The 22324-nt window shown below is 31.0% G+C and overlaps 1 protein-coding gene across 1 annotated transcript; it reads left to right on the forward strand.

Annotated features, from left to right (window-relative positions):
- The first annotated feature begins 18951 nt into the window (after positions 1 to 18951).
- LOC146957996 (uncharacterized) lies at positions 18952 to 19419 on the forward strand. Its single transcript, XM_085751417.1, has one exon. It carries the CDS (start codon positions 18952 to 18954, stop codon positions 19417 to 19419), a length of 468 nt encoding a protein of 155 aa, XP_085607543.1.
- The last annotated feature ends 2905 nt before the right edge of the window (positions 19420 to 22324 follow it).

Consider the following 22324-nt stretch of genomic DNA (forward strand, 5'->3'; position numbering starts at 1 on the left):
ATTAAATCAACTTTATATCCAAAGGCAAAATTAGCATAAATTTTACGAGTGAATGAAACAAAATACTAATTAACTAAGACTTTTTTTTTCACAAAATGTCAAATTCATTTATAATTGATGCTGGACTAAATAGACTAGTAATGTTTTTTTTAATGTCGAAAGCACAACACCATATTAAGTAAAAATGCTTGTTTTAATGTTGAAAATTAAGTTATATCGTAAGAAATTTGGACATTTTTTAGAGGTCCACATTATATGAACCCTGTTTATTTATACATTATAGCTTAACAAATAAGTAACATGCAACGAAGTAATCAGACCCTTATTCTATTCACAACATTTTTTATGTTCACACCTTTTACTATTACAATATTTTTTTATGTCATACTTCTTTTTCAAAACAACAACAAATGTTGATATTATTAAGATTATGTTGCTTCTGGGCATTCTTTAAATATTTTAAAATAAACAATTATTTTTTACAAAAGTTAAATATATGTTTTTATCAAAAGTAAAACGATGTTCATTTATTCAAATTGATATAATATATCATATATATTGACATCATCAACATCACTAAAAATGTAAAGGGTGAATCTGCGAACAAACTCACAACACCCAAGTTAACTGTATACAAGGGCAAAATGCCTAAAAATAATATGATAAAATCTAAATCACCAGAATATCCATGCTTCCAGATCTGCAACGTTGACACCCAAATCTTTTATTGAATCTGTGATTGACTAAAGCTGATCTTTCAATAGAAACCAAACAAACACCGCAGCAAGACACGAAATCAAATAACTTCATACAAAACGACGAACAACACACCACCACACTCAAATGACGAAATCACGGAAAAATACAAATGAAAAAACTTGATATATGTGAAAATCACTTATTTAGATTGAAAGCAAGGAGAAAGGTGATTCTAGATAAAAAAAAAAAAAAGACCTAAATCATCTCTCCTTGATGAATGAAAGAGTAAGAGAATTTAAAGACAAGGAACATTTCTCTCACTAAAAAATTAGGGTTGGTTAAACATTCTAACGAATTTTTGAAGTTAAACTCCACAATATTATTGAGGCCAAATACCATTTTTGATCCTTTTAGTTTGACAGAATTCCCAAATTAGTCCTTTTAAGTTTCGAAAGTTTCAATTAGATCCTTTTAGTTTGACAGAATTCCCAAGTTAGTCATTTAAGTTTCAAAAGTTTTAAATAGATCCTTTTAGTTTGACATAATTTCCAAGTTAGTCCTTTAAGTTTCAAACTAAAAGGATCTATTTGAAACTTTTAAAACGGTGACGGTGAAATAGTTTATCAACTAAAAGGACATATTTGAAACTTAAAGGACTAGCTTGAGATTTTTGTCAAACTAAAAGGACTTAATTAAAACTTTCGGAACTTAAAGGACTACCTTGAGAATTTTATCAAACTAAACGGATAAAAAATGGTATTTGACCTATCATATCATTGAAGGGGAGCAAATGTACTTTTTTTTTTTTAAGTGCATTTTGAGTTATAAAGTCTTTCTCACCGTCATCTCCTTATTTTAAATCTTAATAAAAAATCAATCTTCTCAAAAATTGCATATGTAAACCCATCACACAAATGGGAACTTTCTTTTTTATTTTTAATTTGTGAATGTTTCATTTGGGTGGTTGGTTGCTTTTGTTTTCCGTTGGTTAACGTTTATTTTTGAAAGCATTTTCCGTACAATATTCACGTGCCCAGCGGGCCATCTATTTGAAAAGAAGGGCACCAAAAAAATTTCCTAGTCTTAAAAATAAAATAAAAGAGAAATTAATTGTTTACAGCTAGAATTTCTTTCTTTTTCTCCACTTTTTTTTTGAAGGATTTTTCTCCACTTATTATATATTATTATTGATTTTAATTTTATTTTCTGACCAAGAGGAAAACAAACGAGATTGGTTTGTTTGAATTTTTTGACTAGATCTTGGTGCAAAACATTTAATTAACCATTTTTACTATATACAATTAGATCACGGTGAAAGATCCTCGTAAGTTTAGCTCAGTTGGTATGGACAATGCATAATATATGCAAGGTCTGGGGTTCGAACCCTGACCACAAAAAATAATAAGATCACGGTGAAAGTAGTTAATTAATCATATTGTTAAAAGAAATTGTTACATTACTCTAATTCTTTTGACGCACATCTTCTGCTTAAAAGGATTATTTTAATCTAAGTTATTTTTGGCCTCTTAAAAAGAGAAATGATATTTGAACATCCATTTAGTGACAACTTTTGCAACAACTTTCTCTCTCTCATACTCACATTACTTTTTAGGCTTAAATGCACTTTTGGCCTCCTATGTTTCAAATAGTTGCGATTTTGGCCCCCTATAAAAAAAAATGGATATTTTGACCCCCTATGTTTTGGCCCTCTTTTGATTTGCTGATTTTGACCAGTCAACGCCCATGTGTCACTGAGGTGGCATACATGTGTGTAATTATTATTTAAAAAATAAAAGAAAAATATTTTTGCAATTAAAAAAAATAAAAAAAGGATGGACAATTTACACAAAATCTCAATGACCGATTCTTCCATTTTCAACAACCGCAAAATCTCTTATCCCTTCCACTGTTGTTTTTGTTGTAGTTGTTGTTGTTGTTCATAATCTTCATAACAACAACCCAATTTCATCGCAGAATCGTTTCTTCCATTTCATCCTGTTTGTGTTTGATGGATCTATCACACCATCAATCCAATTTATCTCTCAATTTCTCATCTTCTCACGCTTCTCCGTCGCGCCGTCCACCGATTCCCGACGACTCCATCGCACTCCACCTCGAATCCAGCTTCCGCGATCCATCAAACCCTGTCCCCACCGTTCCTCTTCAGCTCATGGAACCACAAACAGAGAAAGAAAATGGTTGCGCCATCGATATCGAATCGAACAACGATGAAGATGATAGAGAAGTTGAAGAATTTTGTATTCTAAGCCTTTCTATTTCTATTCCCCAATTTGCAAAAACATATTGATAAATGTGATATTAACATTAACACAACCACTGATGGAGTCATTCTACCTGTTTGTGTATCCAAATTAGAACCAACGGTTGTGCTATCTAATTACACTCATTCTGATATTTATGCAAAGTTTCTCAACAATTCAAAGTACACTGGAGTTGGACTTGGTTCTGAAGATGATTGGATGGTTCTAGTTCTTACTACCAATACAACTTCGTTGCATGCTAATTTTGTTTGGATGGCTTTGTTGCTTGCTGTGATCATCAACTATTTGCCAAAATCTTTTTATATTTTTTTTAATTGCCAGAATTATTTTCTTTTATTTCTTAAATAATAATTACACACATGTATGCCACCTCAGTGACACATGGGCGTTGACTGGTCAAAATCAGCAAATCAAAAGAGGACCAAAACATAGGGGGTCAAAATATCCATTTTTTTTTTATAGGGGGCTAAAATCGCAACTATTTGAAACATAGGGGGCCAAAAGTGCATTTAAACCTACTTTTTACTTTATATCTCTATTGCTATGGTTTTCGTGCCAATACCACTTTTTTCTTTGTAAAATATGGTTGTCAAATAAGTTGTCATCAAATTGGTTGTTCAAATAACACTTCTCTTTAAAAAAAATTAGTTTCTTCATCCTTAAAGTACTAAAGATTAAAGGGATTCAACTCCAGTTGCATCTAGTTTGTTTTTCTAAGCAAAAAGTATGCAAGAGCATACCTTTGATAATATAAAGAAATTTCGAAGTTTCAGTTCCTTATGGTTCAATTTTGTTATAAAGTAATAGAAATCTTTATTTTTTAAAATTTTATTGTTGAAGATAGATAAGAAATGATAGATTAAAGAATCAACAATTGTTTATTTTTGTAGTTCTTCAAATCACTTTTAAATAAAGTTTTGTTAAACTGAATAATTGTGTATTAAACGGTGTAACTGAATACATAAAAATTATGAAAAAATTATAAGTTTTAAAAAATTAATAATTAATATCCTAAATACTATTTACGTAAACATGTTTCCAAAAATAAAAAATTAAATTTAACTTCAAACATAGAACATTGAACCTTAACTGAATTGCAAACAACTACTAAATTGTAGCATAACTCATAATATAGTATAGAAAAAGGGAAAAACTAAAAGATGAGAGGACTAAAGTCTAAGTACAAAAGACAAAACCACACAAATAAAGCAAAGGCTAGTAATATCCAATATCCATTATAAGAAAACCAAATAGGTAAACAAATACTCCCTATGAAAGATCCGACAAAATATCATTTATGAAATAAAGATGATAGTCTTATCCTAAGGGTGCCTAAATTATATTCCAAAAAACGAAAGTACCCATAAATCCAAAGAAATGGTAGTTTTATCCATTTTGAGCTTTGTATTGTTGCTAATCCCTTGGTTGTTTGAGGCAGATTTAATACCTGCCTCTGTGGTATAAGTAAAAGAAAATAACTTCGTACATATTTAATACAATGGTTAACCAGATTTAGGACACACTTATCATAAATTAAAATAAAAATGGTTTTAATATAAATAATTTAGAGATTATATTTCAGAAATTTATAAAAAATGCATAAATTATTATGTGTTTGTTTAAAATGGTTAGATAAGCCTAAAAACTAATTTATTCTTTCCATTAAAAAACACAGATAAGGCTAAAACATGTTTAGTTTTTTTTTTTAAAGCTACCTTTTCATTAATTTTTTCATGGTAACTTTCTTTAATTGAAGAATATTTTGAGAATAATAACATTGAATATGGTCAAATCAAGTAAATTTTGCTTAATTTTGGACTTTAAATATGACAACTTTTTGTTTATATTTGAAACGAGAGTAGTATGTTGTAATGGGTTAGAGACCTATCCATTGTTCTCTTTTTAATGAAAATCTTTTTCTTATGGAAAATGCTAACAAGTGGCCTTATGACACTTGATAAGAAGCTTAAAATGAAAATTTTACCGGGTTTGTATATTCAACTCATTAAAAAATCAAAGAGTATACATGAAACTTATCAATTGTTTCTTCTTTTTAATCTTTAACAAGTGCCTTAAATATCTCTTGTTTTAAGGCACTTGTTAGAAAGATCATTTTCAAAAAGGGAAATGCTAACATGTGCTCTGTTAAGATACCGAAGATAGAAATTTTGTATAGAAAATTGTGCCAATTTATTTCACAAGATTAAAATTTAATTTTTAGCAATAAATATTTTCTTTTTATAGAAAACTTAGTGTTAGAGCACATGTTAGCATGACCCATAAAACAAATCTTGAGTAAATTTATGGTTTTCTGTTTGTAAACCGAGAATCTTTAATTGGATAGGACCACCTGAAAATCTCTCTTTTCAAAAGTTTTAACATTGCATTCTTTCTTTTTTATTGGTGTATGATAGTAGAGTCTACCTTTTTTATAATTTTTTTTAATAAAATCAACAAATTATTTTTTTTTGGAGAGGAAAAACAACAAATTCTTGATAAATTATGTATGCACATGTAATATATCAACTATTAAATTTTTTTAAAATGTATATATATATTACTCAACCCAATTTTCAGTAGTCGAATTTTTATTTCAAATATTTATATGTCCCACCACCCATGAGATAAGATAGGGCTGTAATTATTGGCAATCTTTATATCACACCATTATCAAATCACCAAATTAACTTATTTACAAATAAATATGCTATTCATGCTATAAAATTTTTAAAAAAGAAAATATGGTAAATGTAGTATAAATATATGGTGCACACACCACAAAGATTCATCCATCCATCGTTCCACAAACACTCACTCATAGAATTTATTCATAGGTTGTGGAAAGAGTATATTCTGTTAGGGTTCCCTAAGATGTTATTCACAATTATAAATAGCAAAGTGTCATTGAGGGTTTGGTTATGCCAATTATCTTGTTCATTCACCGAACCAATTAGACTCTAGAGCTCAATATGTTCACAAAAACAGCAGGTTTCTATGCAAGCATAAACCCCATCATATATAGTCGTTGTTTGCAGGTGCAGCAGCATCAAGATTCACATACAAATTCTTTAATTGGTGTAATTAATCACACTGAGTGGAGTTTTTTTGTTATTGAGAATCTTGATGATGCTGCATCAGCAATAAATGATTTCAGCCGATCCATCTTAATTTATACAGTTTTCTATATATGGATCTTGGATCCGTTTTTCTTAAAAATATTGATTATTTTCTGTTTCAATATGATTCTTGATAGACTTTCATGCTCAAGTCAGAATCTCTCAGTGGTAAGATTCTAAATTATAATCCTGTCCTTATAGATTTATTGTGTTCATCACATTTTTTTGAGGCAATTATATAAGTAATTCACATCAAAGTTTCATATAAGTAAATAAACTGATATTTCTGACATTTACAGTAAAGATTATTTGATTAATTAAATGGTTTCTTTCTGGTTCCATTCTTAGGGTTTTATATAAGGATAACAAGTTAATTTATTTGTATATTGGTTACCATCATAAGAAAACAAAAATATGAAGCCCATGATCTAGTACTGATCCAAACAAAAAAAGTCCATGATCTAGTTTTCCCTTTGAGGTAGGGTTAAAGTTAACCTCAGATTTGGTTTCATATAATATAAAATTAGAAAACTATGGTGATGATGTGGCCGGCAGCTTTATGCTCCCTGCAAAGTTCATCTTCAGATACTTAATTTCTCTGACATAATATATATAACCATTTCAGATATTATCCCAAATTGAACACACACACACATGTGCAAGCTAGTTCCATGTTATTCTTGAAATGAAAAAGTAATATATACTCTATTGTTTATGAGGTACCTTCCTTTGACAGAATCACTGGTGATTTTAAAAATAGCAACACTTTATGATTCAAAAAATGCACTAATTAACATATGCTTTACCCTGTGCCCCAGCTCCATAGATTCTTATGTCCAGGATATGTCTTCCCTGATGAAAGGAAAGGAACTCTATGAAGATATATTGTGTTCATAATTTTCTTTACTTTCATTTTCTATTTTTTTGAAGATGTTTTTCAGGTTAGGCATTATATGATTTCTTTTATGTCTTGTTCTACCTCTCTGATTTCTGTCTGTCCGTACTAATAGCCAGCTGGATGATATATTACACCTTGAACTTTTTCTTTTGTTGATCAAATTTTACACTTTGATAGCAGGGAATATATCTATATATATGTGTGTGTGTGTCTATATATATATATATATATCTGTGTGTGTGTGTGTGATAAAGCTTTTAAATGTGCAGAGTATTAATTTGTTCACCGTCCTAGTACATAAATATTACTCCCTCCGTCCCGGAATAACTGACCTATTTTCTAAAAAAAAGTGTCCCAAAATAACTGACCCATTTCAATTTTCAATACAACTTTCATCATTCCCAATACAATATAACACTAAATAATACTACTTTTATCATTCCCAATACAATATATTTCACTTTCCCCTTTATTTATACATTTTTCTTAATCTGTGTGAAAAACCAAAGTAGGTCAATTATACTGGGACGGAGGTAGTACTTCATTTTAATTATGGCTTTCTGAAACTCTTCACATACACAGACATCGCATACGGATACAACACGAACACTAACATGTAGACACTAGTAATAATTAACGAAAATAGAACTGAATAAATGCAATCACATGTACCGGCACCTGTTGGATACAAACACGCCTTTGATCCGAAGTATCTGTGCTTCATAGGATTGGATGTCAACATAACTAGTTAAAGATTTGCAGAACTCAGTTTATGACCTTTCCTTAATATGCCTAGACCTGCTTTGTGGAATGCTGCTATATTTTTTGGGTTGTCCTGATTATATTTGAGCCAGCTGAAAAGGAACTTAATTAGTACTAGTTTCTAAATAATAAGTTGATTCAATGAGCACTTGAGAAGAAATTGATATAACTAACTGGTGGTTGATGAGACATGATATATGGAGTACTTAGGCAGCTTTTGTGTCACCAATTGTCCTTCCCACCATTTAAAACAAAGAGAGCAACGAAACAACTACTAGTTTTTTGCCTGTTGTCCAGTAAAGATAAACAATCATAATGATTTTTAGTACTACAATTTCTATTCGTAATTATTATGTATAAAATACTTTGTGAGTTGTGACTCAGTATGTCATTATATCATATTTATTTGCAATAACCATGATTAGTTTTGTACGGTACAGTTGTGCTCATGTGCTTTTCTGTTTGTATATTTATCATACATTATGCTAATAAATGACCTAAGAATCTCAAATTACGGGATCTTAATCCATAAGAATAAGTACCTATTAGGTATCATCATTGGTGAAAAATAAAAAAGAGTGTTTCTATAGAAGAGGAGCTTTGCAAAATGTCATGTCATATAGATCCAAGTGGGACATCCAATTGGTTCAATTTGAATTATCCGAAAGATAGATGCCTTAATGTATATTTTTTATTGAAGTACCTAAAAATAAATTTATCGAATGTGGATGTTTTAAGAGCATCGTTACTTACAAACATCTATAAAAAGAAATAATGTCATAAAATATAAGTCAAACATATGTAAAAGTAATAAACACTCAATTTTCTATATAAAAGTTAATTGTTTTAGGTTACTCCTTTGGTTCCCAAGGTATAGAGGCCTTGGTAATCTGAAGTTCAGTTGTAAGGTAAGTATAGTACGACAAAAAATGTTTCCACAACAATAAAAATTATTACTTTTGATTAGTTAAAAACAATGTCTTAAAAACATTTGTTGGCATTTTTCATTCGTTAAATAATACAAATATTGACACATTAATAGTTTGTTTATGGTGTTATATTTTACTTGAATTCTACAAACTTGGCTCGTTTTTTTTTCCTTCTAATTTCACACATTTAACCCTTATATACCTTCTGTAATGGTCATAAGAATTTGGGTGCTTGAAGGAACCAAGAAAATGATGCAATTGTAATTATGTGAATATTATTCTTTATTCTCTTTGCAACCTTACACAATTAGTTGATAGCTTAGTCAGAAAAGCATAGCCTTGTAATGTAAAGACACCAAGCTTAAATCTTTCGAAAATAGTTACAAAATGTTAATACCACTTTAATTAATAAAATTTATTTCATTTTCCAACATTTTAAAGATATTATCTTTGCTACCTTTGTTGCAAACTATCAACATATTGTCCTTATAATACCTGGGTCTAGCAAGTGGTTGGTGCAAGACGAATAAGCTGAGTTTTTTATATTTTTTATTTTCATTATTGATTGTCTTCGCCATCATTTGTACATGGTATACCAATTTGTAACCATGGCTCTTTTTTGTTATTGTTGTGTTTGTGTGTTTGACTCTTTGTATTGTTCCTCTTTAGATACATATTGTGTTTAATTGGAACGTTTTTTTATATTATATTACACATTTGACTTCTTAAAAAAAAGTGGTTGGTGCAAATGATGTGTGAATGTTGTAAACTTCAAGGTATCTAGTTCAATTTCTATTGATCTAAAAAATAATATGTTAGTCAATTTTTTTTTTAAATATTTTTGATAGAAGTTAATTAAAACAAAGAAAGCTTTGCCCTATCCACCAAATGCCTGACATAAACGACCCCTGAGCAAAGAATAGATCAATGCATGAGCTTCAGATAGTCCACAAAACAACATGCCAAACAGTATCAAACCTAACCTCACCCTCGTTCTAAAACCCAACCCCGAGAAATACATGAAAAAACGGCCAACATTCCAATGGGGAACACACTGCCAACCTAACCACCAAAAAATATCGTACCACACAAATAGGATGACATCACACACATAAACATAAACAAGTGAGACATCGATACCACATGATCACCACAAAAACAACACCTAATACCTTAGTAGTGATCACCCTACGCCTAAGGAGATTATCCCTAGTAAGAGCCTTATTTTGAAGAAGTTAGCAAGAGAAAACAACCACCTTCGATGAGCTACCTAGATTTCCAAACCTTCGCCAACACCTCCACCAATCAATTGGCAAAGCCCCATCCACCTTCACACTTTTAGCAAAGCCCCATCCCTGTTTAAAGTCAGAGCAAAGCTCTATATGAACTAGTCCACCTGAATTAGCATCGTATGGAATCAAACCTAAGATCTTGATATGAGCACACTCTGAGGTCTCAAGCCAACACCACCAAACCAACCTAATTGTTATGAAAAGTATGTTCTTAATTTACCAAAAAAGGAAAAAGAAATCAGAACATCAATGACTCCAATTTTTTTCTTTATTTGGCTAATTTCTTGGTGAGTGTAATCATATGTAAACTTTTTCTACGATGTTAGTTTAGTTAAATTTAAGGGTGAAAAAATCAAATCATTAGCTCTAAAGATTTAGTGTAGTGGTAACAGACGAGTCTTGTTAGTGTTCCTTGAACTCGAAGGTCTTGTCTTTCTTGAAGTGAACAACATCCTCTCATCTTAACTACTCTAGATTTTTAAATGTGAAATATTAGGAACTTCATATTCTTTAAAAGTGCAAAATTTTGAAATATTAAAACATATGCTTCTTTTTTTCTTCTAATTTTTGGTGTAACATGGGCTCAACTTATTATACATTATTTTACTAATTTATGTTATTTTTGGTCAAGTGACACTGTGGCTAGAAATCCACCTTTTGAGATGAATAAGCGAAGTGTTTGGGATTCGAACGCCGGTTCTTACAGTTACATATATTATGCAATGCCACTACCATATAAGCTAAACTCATGGGAACATGCTAAACACTTCAAGGGCTTTTGGAAATTCCCATGGTATATACTATATAGGTGTAGGTACGGGGACTAGGTACAGGGAGCAATTCTTATGTGATCAAGAGTTTATACACAGTACCATTTGGACACAAATTATACATCATTCAATAATTTAAAAAATGTGCATTTTTTAATTATTTTTTCATCTAATTATTTTCTTATTTGTGAGTGTCCTGGTATGATTGATCTCTTTTGATCATACAAGAATCACTCAAGTATAGGGGTCTAGAGTAAAACATTTCTCATGCAAATTATGCAAAGTCACATTTTCACGTGACACTACAAACTCCGTTAGACCTAAACAGGTATACAAGGGCCCAATATCAATATGAAGGGAAGGGATGATGCCCCACCTTAAAGGAATCACGTACGGGTCGGGTTTCTATCACACGATAAAGAGAAGAGACCAAGGCAGATTCCTGGGCCAATTAGCAGCATGGCCATCTCTTTAATAATGTAATAGTAATTAGGAAGCAATGCAAATTTACTTGAATGAAGTTTGACATTGTCTTTATCAGCCATGAAGATGAAAGCTTTGTCTTATTTTCATTTACTTCCCTAGTTGATAATGAAAAATTAATATGATCATGGAGATGGTTGTTTGGGGACCATGATGAACTTTCACTTTCCATTAATTTTGGTTAAATATAAGGTTGTGAATATGAACATGCAGAAGGAAAAAACAACTTAATGCAATGATGCATCACAATCAAATGAGATGTATATAAAAGGTATGTCTGTAGACAAGATGACAAGTAACTGCATCTTGATTGTGCTGTATAACACTTGCACCAAAGGTCAAAACAATATTACGATCACCTAAGTCCTCAAGTGAAATTTTTTATAATCAAATTTGTATGTATTGAATTTTGTTGAGTTTCTGAGAATTTGGAGAATTGGAATGAAAAAGAGCCATAAGGCTTTAATTGAGAAAAGATTAACAGAGAAACATGATTTTGATCAAAAGATAGAAAATGAGTACATACTAGTCCATATTTATAGGACTAATTGGACTAACCAAGTGTAACTAACTTCAAACTCCACTAACTAACTTGTAACTAATTATTAACTAACCCTAATTAACACACTAGATCCTAAGAATCTTAACAAATTTTACTAGAATCATATTGATCAATGTGATTAACAATAACATAAATAATAATATAAAGGTTAATTTAATTTGATGCATGTAATTGATATTTCAAATATCAAAAACGATTTTCCAGATCTTGATGGTCCTTGTATATCACTTACGCCAGCTACTATTGTACCTCCTTAACTTTCAATTGTTCACTAAGTTTGGTTAACAGTGCTCAGATATTGTACCAATTCTTAGTGTGTCCTAGCTAGTTGCTAGTGCTACCTCATTTTCACCAATAAAATTATGTACCTTAAGGGTCCACAAAAAGAAGAACTTCTATCCTCCTCACATTGAAGAACTAACGATCCACATCTCCATCTCTAAAGTTCTATGATATCAAAATGGACCATTTGTATGGATCTGAATATCTTGTACAAATTATTTGGCTCCACCGAGAGCAGTGTGATCCAACTATTTTGCCCGTGTTACAATTCTACTACTGAGAATATTGTTTAAGATAGTAACAAGTTAGTTATGTTTAGCTAGAAGTTTGTTATATTAGTTACATTGAGATTACTTAGAAGGTATATCCTACACTCACACACACAAGTGGAGGAGTTAGGGTTCGAATCTGATCACGGTATCCGTTCTAACAATTTCAACAAATTTGTCGGTTGAGCTAAGCCTTGTGGACTTGTAGATTTGCTAGATTAAAAAAGTGTTGTCTTGTAGGGCATTCTCACTATAATACATGTAAATTTAGACTAAAGCAACCCTACAAGACAGTTTAAACCAATACGAGTAACAAGCCCCGGTATTTCGGTTTGGTTTGCTCTACCAACAGACAAACAATATTGTTAAAGCAGCGAAACATTGGTTCTGTCTCTGCAAGTATCATGCAAACTAGTAGAAACTGTTGGGAAATAAAAAGTCCCACGTGTTACTGGAACTAAGAGAAGTAAAGTGAACATAAAGCATGAAGTGTACAAAACTCACCCCATAAATTTGGCAAAATCACTGCGAAACAACACGATTTTATAAAACTACACTTTGTAGCTTCATTAAAATTATGATATCATTAGGCTTTGTTTGGGAGTTTGGAGGGGAAGAGAGGGGAGGGCTTTGGGGGTTGGAAATATATAAAAAAATGGACAAAAAATTCACATTTTTTGAAAGAACAGTTTTTTAGAGAATGATAAACTAATACTTATGATTAATATACTTTTAACTTTAAGAATATAATAACAACATAGTGTTAAGAGTCCCACATCGGTTAGGAGTTTGCCTGACAATTTGTTTATAAGTGGGGGCAATCCTCACCTCACAAGCCGGTTTTGTGGGGTTGTGTTAGGCCCAACCACGATTTCTAAGATGGTATCAGAGCCTCTTCACGATTATGAGCCACCTGTTGTCAGGTTTCCGTTATCGGGCCACCTGTCATTTATGTTCACGCTTCAAATGTGTAATCCTGAGCGTGAGGGGGTGTGTTAAGAGTCCCACATCGGTTAGGAGTTGGCCTGACAATTTGTTTATAAGTGGGGGCAATCCTCACCTCACAAGCCGGTTTTGTGGGGTTGTGTTAGGCCCAACCACGATTTCTAAGACATAGATTGGATTTGAAAAATTCATATAAACCCTCCATAACCCCCCAAAACCCTCCCCCAATACAATTTTTGAGTTCCCCCAAATGAGGGGGATTTTTTATTATGAGTAAAAAATTAACCTCCAAAGCCCTCTCCTCCCAATGTCTTCTATTTCTTCCACTTGCTCCTTCCTTTTTTCCAAAACCCTCCCCTCCCCTCCCCTCCAAACTCCCAAACAAAGCCTTAGAGATTTTGTCTAATCCACCACTGTGATATTAAACATATGTATGATGAGAGGTTCGATTTTGATCAAATTATGGATTTGGTTCAAATTTGGTCTTGGTTTTGAACTATACGAAAGAATTATAGAAAGGGTTTGGTTGATTGGTTTATGTTTATTGTTTACAGATTGGTTGTACACCGTATTACTTTTGGTTATTTTTTGTGTTTGGAACGAGAAAGTCTTTTATGGACACATACCTAAATCAATATTATTTAGGCACACTCACATGAAATCAACAAAATTCAACAAAAAAAATTTAGTCACATCAATTAATATTATTTAGTTTTATTCTCTTTTAATTTTGTTGATATCATGGGAGTATGTTGTGTCAAAAAAAAATCATGCGAGTATGTCCAAATAATATTGATTTGGATATGTGCTCATACAAGACTTTCTCGTATAGAACATGTTCAAGCAATTATTGCGTATTCACAACCACAAATATATCTATTTAAAAATTTTCCGTTCAGAGTCAATTTTTCAGGAAGGTTAATTATCTAGGGTGTTTGTTTGATAGATGAACACGTGTAAATGTATGGACAATTGAAAAATGCAAAGGTTTAGAATATCCAAGCTTAATTTGCACCTGGAGACATTTTCATTATATCAATGTTCATCAAAGATTCAAAGATTAATGCTAACATTTTTTAGTCTCTTCTAAAAAAAACATTTTTTTGAGTCTAATGTATTTCTTGTCATGACAAGTGTGGATTAGAAGTTTTACATTGAATAAAAAAGGGGATACTAAATAATATATATATATATATATATATATATATATATATATATATATATATATATATATATATCCTTATTTATCTTATTTATAAAAGTTCTTAAGTCTCTTAGACAACTTTTTGGAGCCAAAAAAGTTGTTGCATATTTCCATCATAATTTTTTGGTGTTTCTCTATTTTTTAATTTTAGAAAATGATTTTTAGAATAATTTTTGGAGCCAAAAAAGTTGTTCCACATTTCCTTCCTAATTTTTTGTTGTTTCTATATATCTTTAGAAAATTATTGCGTATCTTATTTACAAAAGTTCATAAGTCTCTGAGACAACTTTTTGGAGCCATAAAATTTATTGCAAATTTCCTTACTATTTTTTTGGTTTTAAAGAAATGATGTATCATCTTATCTTATTTATAAAAGTTTTTAAGTCTCTTAGACAACTTTTTGGAGTCAAAAAATTTGTTGCAAATTTCCTTTCTATTTTTTGGTTTTAAACAAATGATCTCTCCTCTTATTCATAAAAGTTCTTAAGTCTCTTAGAATACTTTTTGGAGCAAAAAATTTGTGGTAAATTTCCTTCCAATTTTTTATTTTATAAGCAAATGATCTTTCATCTTATCTTATCTTATTTATAAAACTTCTTAAGTTTCTTAGAGAACTTTTTGGAGCCAAAAAATTTGTTGCAAATTTCTTTCCTATTTTTTTGGTTTTATACACATGATCTCTCATCTTATTTATAAAAGTTCTAAAGTCTCTTAGAATACTTTTAGGAGCCAAAAAATTTATAAAAGTTCTAAAGTCTCTTAGACAGTTGTCAGACAAGCGATGTTTTATGGAACAAATTGTTGGGACTTTAAGAACCAACTTGATAATAAAGTATTTGTGTGGAGATGAAGATGTTGCGTTGGATGTGTGGTAAAACTAGATGAGATAAGATTATAAATGACAACATTCTAGAGATAGTTGGGGATGCACCTATAGAGGTAATTACGGTCGTTGATGTATTTGTAATTTTATTTATCTCTACTTTTGGATCTATTATATTGTATTGGAGTCAGCAAGAGATTTTAAATAATTTTATCAACAAACAATCTTTGTATGTGATAATATGAAGTCTAACTTACCTCATGGTTTTATTATTTGTCTTTTGGAAGAATTATCAATGATTTTTTTCATAACAAGGATTGGACCAATGGTCAATCCTAATCTCTTATCTCTTTACATTAGTTTTGGATGTACTTACGAAACACATCCAACAACTAGCACCAAGATGTATGCATTTTGAAGATGGTGTAGTCTTAATTGGAGTGTCGAGGGAGGAATTGAATGAGATTTTAGACTCTTGCTGACAAGTCTTAGAAGCATATGACTTTTGTCTGAGTAGAAGCAAGACAATATATGTAATGTAATTTCAGCAATAAAGGCGAAGTAGTTCTACCTCAGAGGTGAAAGTTGGAGATCATATTTGAAACTTTGACTTATGCTCAACAACAACTATTATTTCATTTCATGATCAACTACAACATTTATTAAGTAATGAGATAATCAACTTCCCGTGCATCGCACGGGTCCAAGTACTAGTTAATTTATTAATTTTGTTAAGTCTGCAGCAACTTAACCTAATTTTTTCCCTCCACTAATCCCTTATTAGGTTTGCAACAACTCAATCCTAAAATTTTGGCTCTAAATTTGCATCATTAAATGCTAATCTCAACCCTAAAATTTTGGCTCTAAATTTGCATCATTACCTCAACAAAAACTCTAATATTTTCCTCTTTTTTTTCTTTACCTATCCATGATTTTTCTCGAGGTTCGTTCCCATTAAACCTTTCCCTCTTCCTTCTTTGTTTTTTCTTCACCCCTTTCCATATAAATTCACAATCACTCTTTGGCAATTACCGCTTCAATACCTCCTTCAAAAAACTCGCTTCTTCTCCGGTAATACTTTATTTCATCTCTTATACTGTACTTTTATATATCACAGTCTATTCAACTCGTGCAGCGCACGGGTCAACGGTCTAGTTTATTTAAACATCTCAACTTTTGGTTTTAATCCACTAAACATTTTCAACAATTTTAATATCGAAATTTTTTTCATTACAATTTTGTGTCTCTGTTTTTAAGTTAACTTGTATTTACCATTCTTGTTTTTAACTGGATTTTTACGTAAATATATAGAATATTATCAAGAATTTATAAATTTTTAATAAAATATAAATTTAATTTTAAGCGTTAAAAATTTAAAATTCATATTTAACCTATAACTACAAAAAAAAAATCAAAATTTTGAAGAATAAAGGTGAGTTTATTTAGAAGTTGTCACGAAAAACATTTGGAACAATAAAACTTGCTAGAAAAATTGAGAGAGATAAAAAACAAAATTTAAGATTTTTTTTTTTACAAATATTTGAGATATCTATATGATCCAAAAAATTATTTAACTTTTTTTATTATTTATTTAATTTTTGCAAATTAGATGAGTTTTTGTATTTTTTTTTATTGAAACAGAAGTTTAGGTCAATTAAGCTCCAAGCGTTCCTCGAGGTCGGGAAAGGCTTCAAGACTCAATGAACTTTAATAGAGGTGCTTACATATCATTCATTAAATATGTCATCATGTTGAGAGGTTCTCACACAAACTTTGAAAATTGATCTCACGACCTTGCAAGTGAGTCAGCTCCAAGAAAAAAAATAGAGTGGACAAACTTTCATTAGCTCAATTATGTAAAATTGAGTTATTTTTTGTTTGTATACCAACAAATGTATTTTTTGTTGTTAACATGTATAATATCATAAATCATAATTTTTTAAACCTAATGATAATTATTTTGTTAACAAAAGCTTATGTGGCAAGGGTTTGATTATGTGACATTGTATGAGTTGATATGCTTATTTTCATGTGACTATTTTTGTGTTTGTTACGCGTTAAAAACAAAATAACAAAGAAACAAATGGTTAGACTTAGGGCCATAATTTTCTAAATCGTTAAACCTTTTTCGCGAATTCACAAAATGTTATGTTATCAACGAGGGTTCGATCCTCCATTAAGAAATTCAGGCAAGTCATACTTCCATTGAATACAGTAAGTGCATATTTTGAAGATGTATTAACTAGAATGTAAATATCATGTTCTTTTTTATTTATTGTTATCTATGTGTTATTCATTTCATGGTAATCAATGTTTTTTCAAAGACAACGATGTTTAAGTTATCTGTATAGGATGAGGAACTTGATGCAAAAGTATGACCCATTGTGGATGTTTTTAGATGTTATATAACAATTAAAATATATCAATAAGCAACCGTAATGGTAGTTGAATCGTCCTTCAATTGTAAATGTTTTGCTATTATGAAGTAATTGGAGTCAAAATATATTGAAAAGTTGACCCATATATCGGAGGGAAAGGAATAAGAAAGTGAATGGTTTATTTTTTTATTTTTTAAAAGAAAGTAAATGGTTTATGGTGATGCTAATGATGGATTGATTTGTATTGTTGTTGGATAAAATATGATGTAATGATTGTTTAAATTGTTAGGATACGGGGAAATTATATAATGATGTTTATAAAGGTTCATGTTCTTCTAAGTTTGATGAGTTATGAATGAATGAAATTAATGATTATGAAATAAATATGATTTAATGCATTTAAAATCAACTAGATACTCAATCCCGTGCGCATGGGTGACTACTATACAGTTATTTGTAAGTACATAGTAAAAATATATTCAACAAAGGAAAAGTAGATATTTAATGTTTTTATAAGGATTAAATATGTAATATTGTACATAATCTAAATTATAATATTTATAAAAATTTATAATATTTATTTCATTTTTTCATAATTATAAAAGGTTACAACATTTTCTTGTTAATACATGATAAAAAAATTATAATATTTATTTCATTTTTTCATAATTATTGAAACTTTACGGTATATGATATAAAAAAAAAATTAGGGCCGGTATATGATATAATTACCAAGTGGTTAAATAATGTTGCACATAATTCAAACAACTTGTCTCCGGCCGGTATATGATATAATTACCAAGTGGTTAAATAATGTTGCACATAATTCAAACAACTTGTCTCCGTGAACATAGTTCAGTTGACATAGATAATACGTTGTTGTAATTAAAAGAACTCATTGTCAGCTATAATCGAATGCTTCATAACATATAATCTGTCAACCATGACAATGCAATGAAATATTTGTACAGAGAACATCAAATCTAGAGCAAAGCATCGCTCCAAAGTTGAAAGTCTGAACCTGAAAGATGTTTTAAAAATTTTGACTGCTCCTTTGTTGTTGCATTCTCAAAGTTGTTTTAAGATTTTTGATATATATATATATATATATATATATGTGTGTGTGTGTGTGTGTGTGTGTGTGTGTGTGTGTGTGTGTGTGTGTGTGTTCTAAATCTCGCAAACCCTAAATCAATAAGCAGCTGAAATCGTTGTCGCCGTCACCGTCATTGCCGCTGCCGCTGCCTCTGCCGCCCAATGGACAATGGTTGTTTCATTCCTCCTAATGACGAAAAAGATGCAAGAAAACTTAGAGAGCACATCGTGAAAGTCAGAGAAGCTGCTGACAAGATCCTTAATCCTCACATGGACCACCTTCACGTGACAAATATGAAAAAGGTGTGCGAATGTTGTTTCAAATGCTATGACCAAAAATGGAGTGCTATAGACGGATTACAGGAATGTTTAAGTATTTGTGAGTCTGCTGTTGATGGTGACAAAGTCACCTTTGACACTGAGTTCTCTCAGTTTCAAGAGAGGTTGGGTAAATCCTTGAAAATTTGTCAAGATTCTTACAAGGGAGCTGATTTTTCGAGGAAGATGGTGTCTTGCTGCGTCAGAGCAATGGAGAATAGCACCGATGAAGAACTCCCTAAGTTTGCAAACAAGCTTAATGCTTCGTTTGGTCTTGATAAGCAGGTTGGAAAAGGTAAAGATATTGCATAATGATTTGGCAGACTTGTTATCAAACTTTTAATGTTTTCAGACTTTTATGCAATGTTTCACGCCATTAAGCGTTTTAATTAGTTGGACTAAGTTATGTAATTCCTTGGGTCTTTTGGGTGACGGTAGTTGTTTATATTTTGGAACCAAAGTGTAATATGGTATCTTAATTTTGAACTATCTTTGGTCAAGTTTAATTTCACTTCTAAAAAAAAAAAATTTGCTATTCTTATTTTTGACTGAATTTTTACGTAGATATATAGAATACTATAACAATAACTCGTATAAGAATTTATGAATTTTTAACAAAATATAAATTTAATTTTAAGCGCTAAAAGATTAAAATTCATATTTAACCTACAACTACAAAAAAAAAATGGACAACACAACAAATTTACTACATCCAGAATGAAAAAATTAAGCTCTTTCTCAACGCATAATTATGTCCACACAATTTTGGTTTCAATGTAATTCAAAACTTAACCTAAAATGATTCAAAACATTTTCTCACAATAACAGAATGAAACAATTTCCCCTTCTCTAACATTTGAAATCTTCTTAAAAAGGGAATGGTAGGTATGAGTATCAAGTTTAATACTTGAAACCAACATTTTACAATAAAAAGCAAATGCATGTGTAAAAGTCTTCACTTTTAGATTAACCTCTAATCATTGTATTTCAAAATATCATGTTTGTTTTACCTGGTTGTTTGAAAATGTTGTAAGCATAAGACATGTGTGACGAGAGGGAAACAATCTTTAAAAGAAGTTGCTTACCCATTTATGGGGTTATTAAGTGTGATACTATGACTTATTGAAAATGTATGAATTTGTTTGATTCTCAGCGATGAAGAAACACATAGATGTAAAAACGTAGATGTAAGAGAGTTTTACATTTTATTAAAATGCTTGGAAAAAATTTGATACACCACGATTCATTTTTTCACATGTTCCTTTTTGATATAAGTTATCAAATATCAATAGTTTTTTTCCATCATATATGAATGCACGTAAAAATACAAATCTAGCTTGAAGATAAACATTGATTAAACAACAAAACTTTATACACGAAATCTACAGAGTTATCGGGCATACACACTTCCATAATGCACGCAAACTAAAATATTTTTTGTTTTCAATCTTATAACACAAATAAAAAACACTTTATTGCTGACTTCCTCCAAATTTTCTATTCTTAGAAAACATAGATCAAGTGGAAAATATTATATTTTGATTACAACCAATGTAATTTTGAATTTCAATTAGTTTTTTTTGTTTTTTCAATTATAAACTAAATCAATTGACGTTTTAACACAATTTTTTTAAGGAATCTAACATTACATTTAAAAAAACTCTCAATTTTTTTTTTATAAAACTCCATTTTCAAAATCAAAACGGCAAACAGTTTTCACTCCATTTTCTATAACAACTCTTCTAAATGATGTCGAAATGTAAAAGCCAAAGTGTTTATATTTTGGGTTTATACATAAACACTTTTTCATTCTCAATCGAGAAAGTTATCATGGATGTTGAGGTTTATGCCGTATTAGAGTATAGTGAATAAATCATGGTTAGTTAAAAGTAAACTAGAGTTAGTTAGTTGGTTAGTTAGTTAAGAGTTAGTTAGACTAACTCACCCTATAAATATCCCTCACTGTTGTACTCTCTTGTTATCTTTTTCAATCTAATTCAATATGAAATACAAGGATTATTCCTTTGTTTTTACCTCTAATGCCTACTTCTCCTATGCACTTCATCATCATCTCTTTGATCCTATTGTTTCTGACATGGTATCAGAGCAATATCGTTGCGCATATAGCGATCATGAAGACGATGAAGAGGATTCTATTGGTGATGAAGAGGATTCAGTTGGTGATGAAGATCTTGAAGCTTCTGTTGCAGAATCTTCGTGTTCCTCCACTTTGCAAGATTGCTTCATTTTCGGTAGTTTCGGTGATTCAGTTTCCACTTCTGTTCCTACACCGTGGAATGCTTCGTTTCAGCCAGCGGTTGATGGATTCGCCATCAAGATCGGCGAAATTCCTTGCTTTCTCGCTAATTCATGTTGTTGCAGTGATCACAACTCTGTGTTTGATGCTTCATTGGAAAACAAGAATTCACATATTCTTGATTCGTTATTTCACGCCTCTGCTGAATCTGCAAAATTGAACAATCACTCCAAGTTCACCGTTTCTGAAGTAGTGATCAAGAACTCGAAGAGTCTCGTCACCAATTTCGTTCTCTCAGGCTCTGGACCTGTTTACGGCGTTAGTTTCTTCTTCGATTGGAAAACAGGAACAAGCTCTAATCGCAGTAAACAACAAGCTTCAGTACTTTCAGTTACATGAAGAATATATCGTCGATTTCGATCCTGGTGGAAATTATTGCGGTTGGTTGCCCTCTTTTTTGTCAAGTTCTTTTTCAATTTCGTTTTTCATGTACACAAGCTTTGTCATCAATCGATTACGGTGGATACCATGGGACAGAGGGAAGAAACGGTTTTCTGACGGAACTCTCCGATGTGCTCATCATCCACTTTCCTGTGATATTTTTCCAGTTCAGGATATTCTTTCTACCTACTTTTCAAACTCAATCACAATCAAGAAAGTGTGGTTAGACAAGGGAGAATTTGAGAACAATCACGTTTCCGGAAAAATGCTTTTTGGTAAAAGAGTGTTTCCGATAAGTTGTTTTGGTAAAAGTCTGTTTCCCTTTTCTTATTCTTCCTTACAGAAGCACTTTTGGAGAAGCGCTTTTTGGGAATACAGTTCATGTTCCAGATTTTTTGAGGAGATTCGCAATTGCAGATTTTGTTTTTCATTTTCAGAATCGTGTTTTTTCAAAGCAGATTTCAAAAGCACGTTTTCGTTCAGATGCAATTTTCTGTCATGTTTAGCACAATTGTGATT

This window comes from Medicago sativa, chromosome 1, assembly GCF_051527215.1.
Source record: "Medicago sativa cultivar Bolivia chromosome 1, Bolivia_mono, whole genome shotgun sequence".
NCBI classification, from domain to species: domain Eukaryota; kingdom Viridiplantae; phylum Streptophyta; class Magnoliopsida; order Fabales; family Fabaceae; genus Medicago; species Medicago sativa.

What these genes read in the sequence shown, in the direction of transcription:
- LOC146957996 (XM_085751417.1), top strand. Translation starts at nt 18,952, where the DNA reads ATGGACAATGGTTGTTTCATTCCTCCTAATGACGAAAAAGATGCAAGA.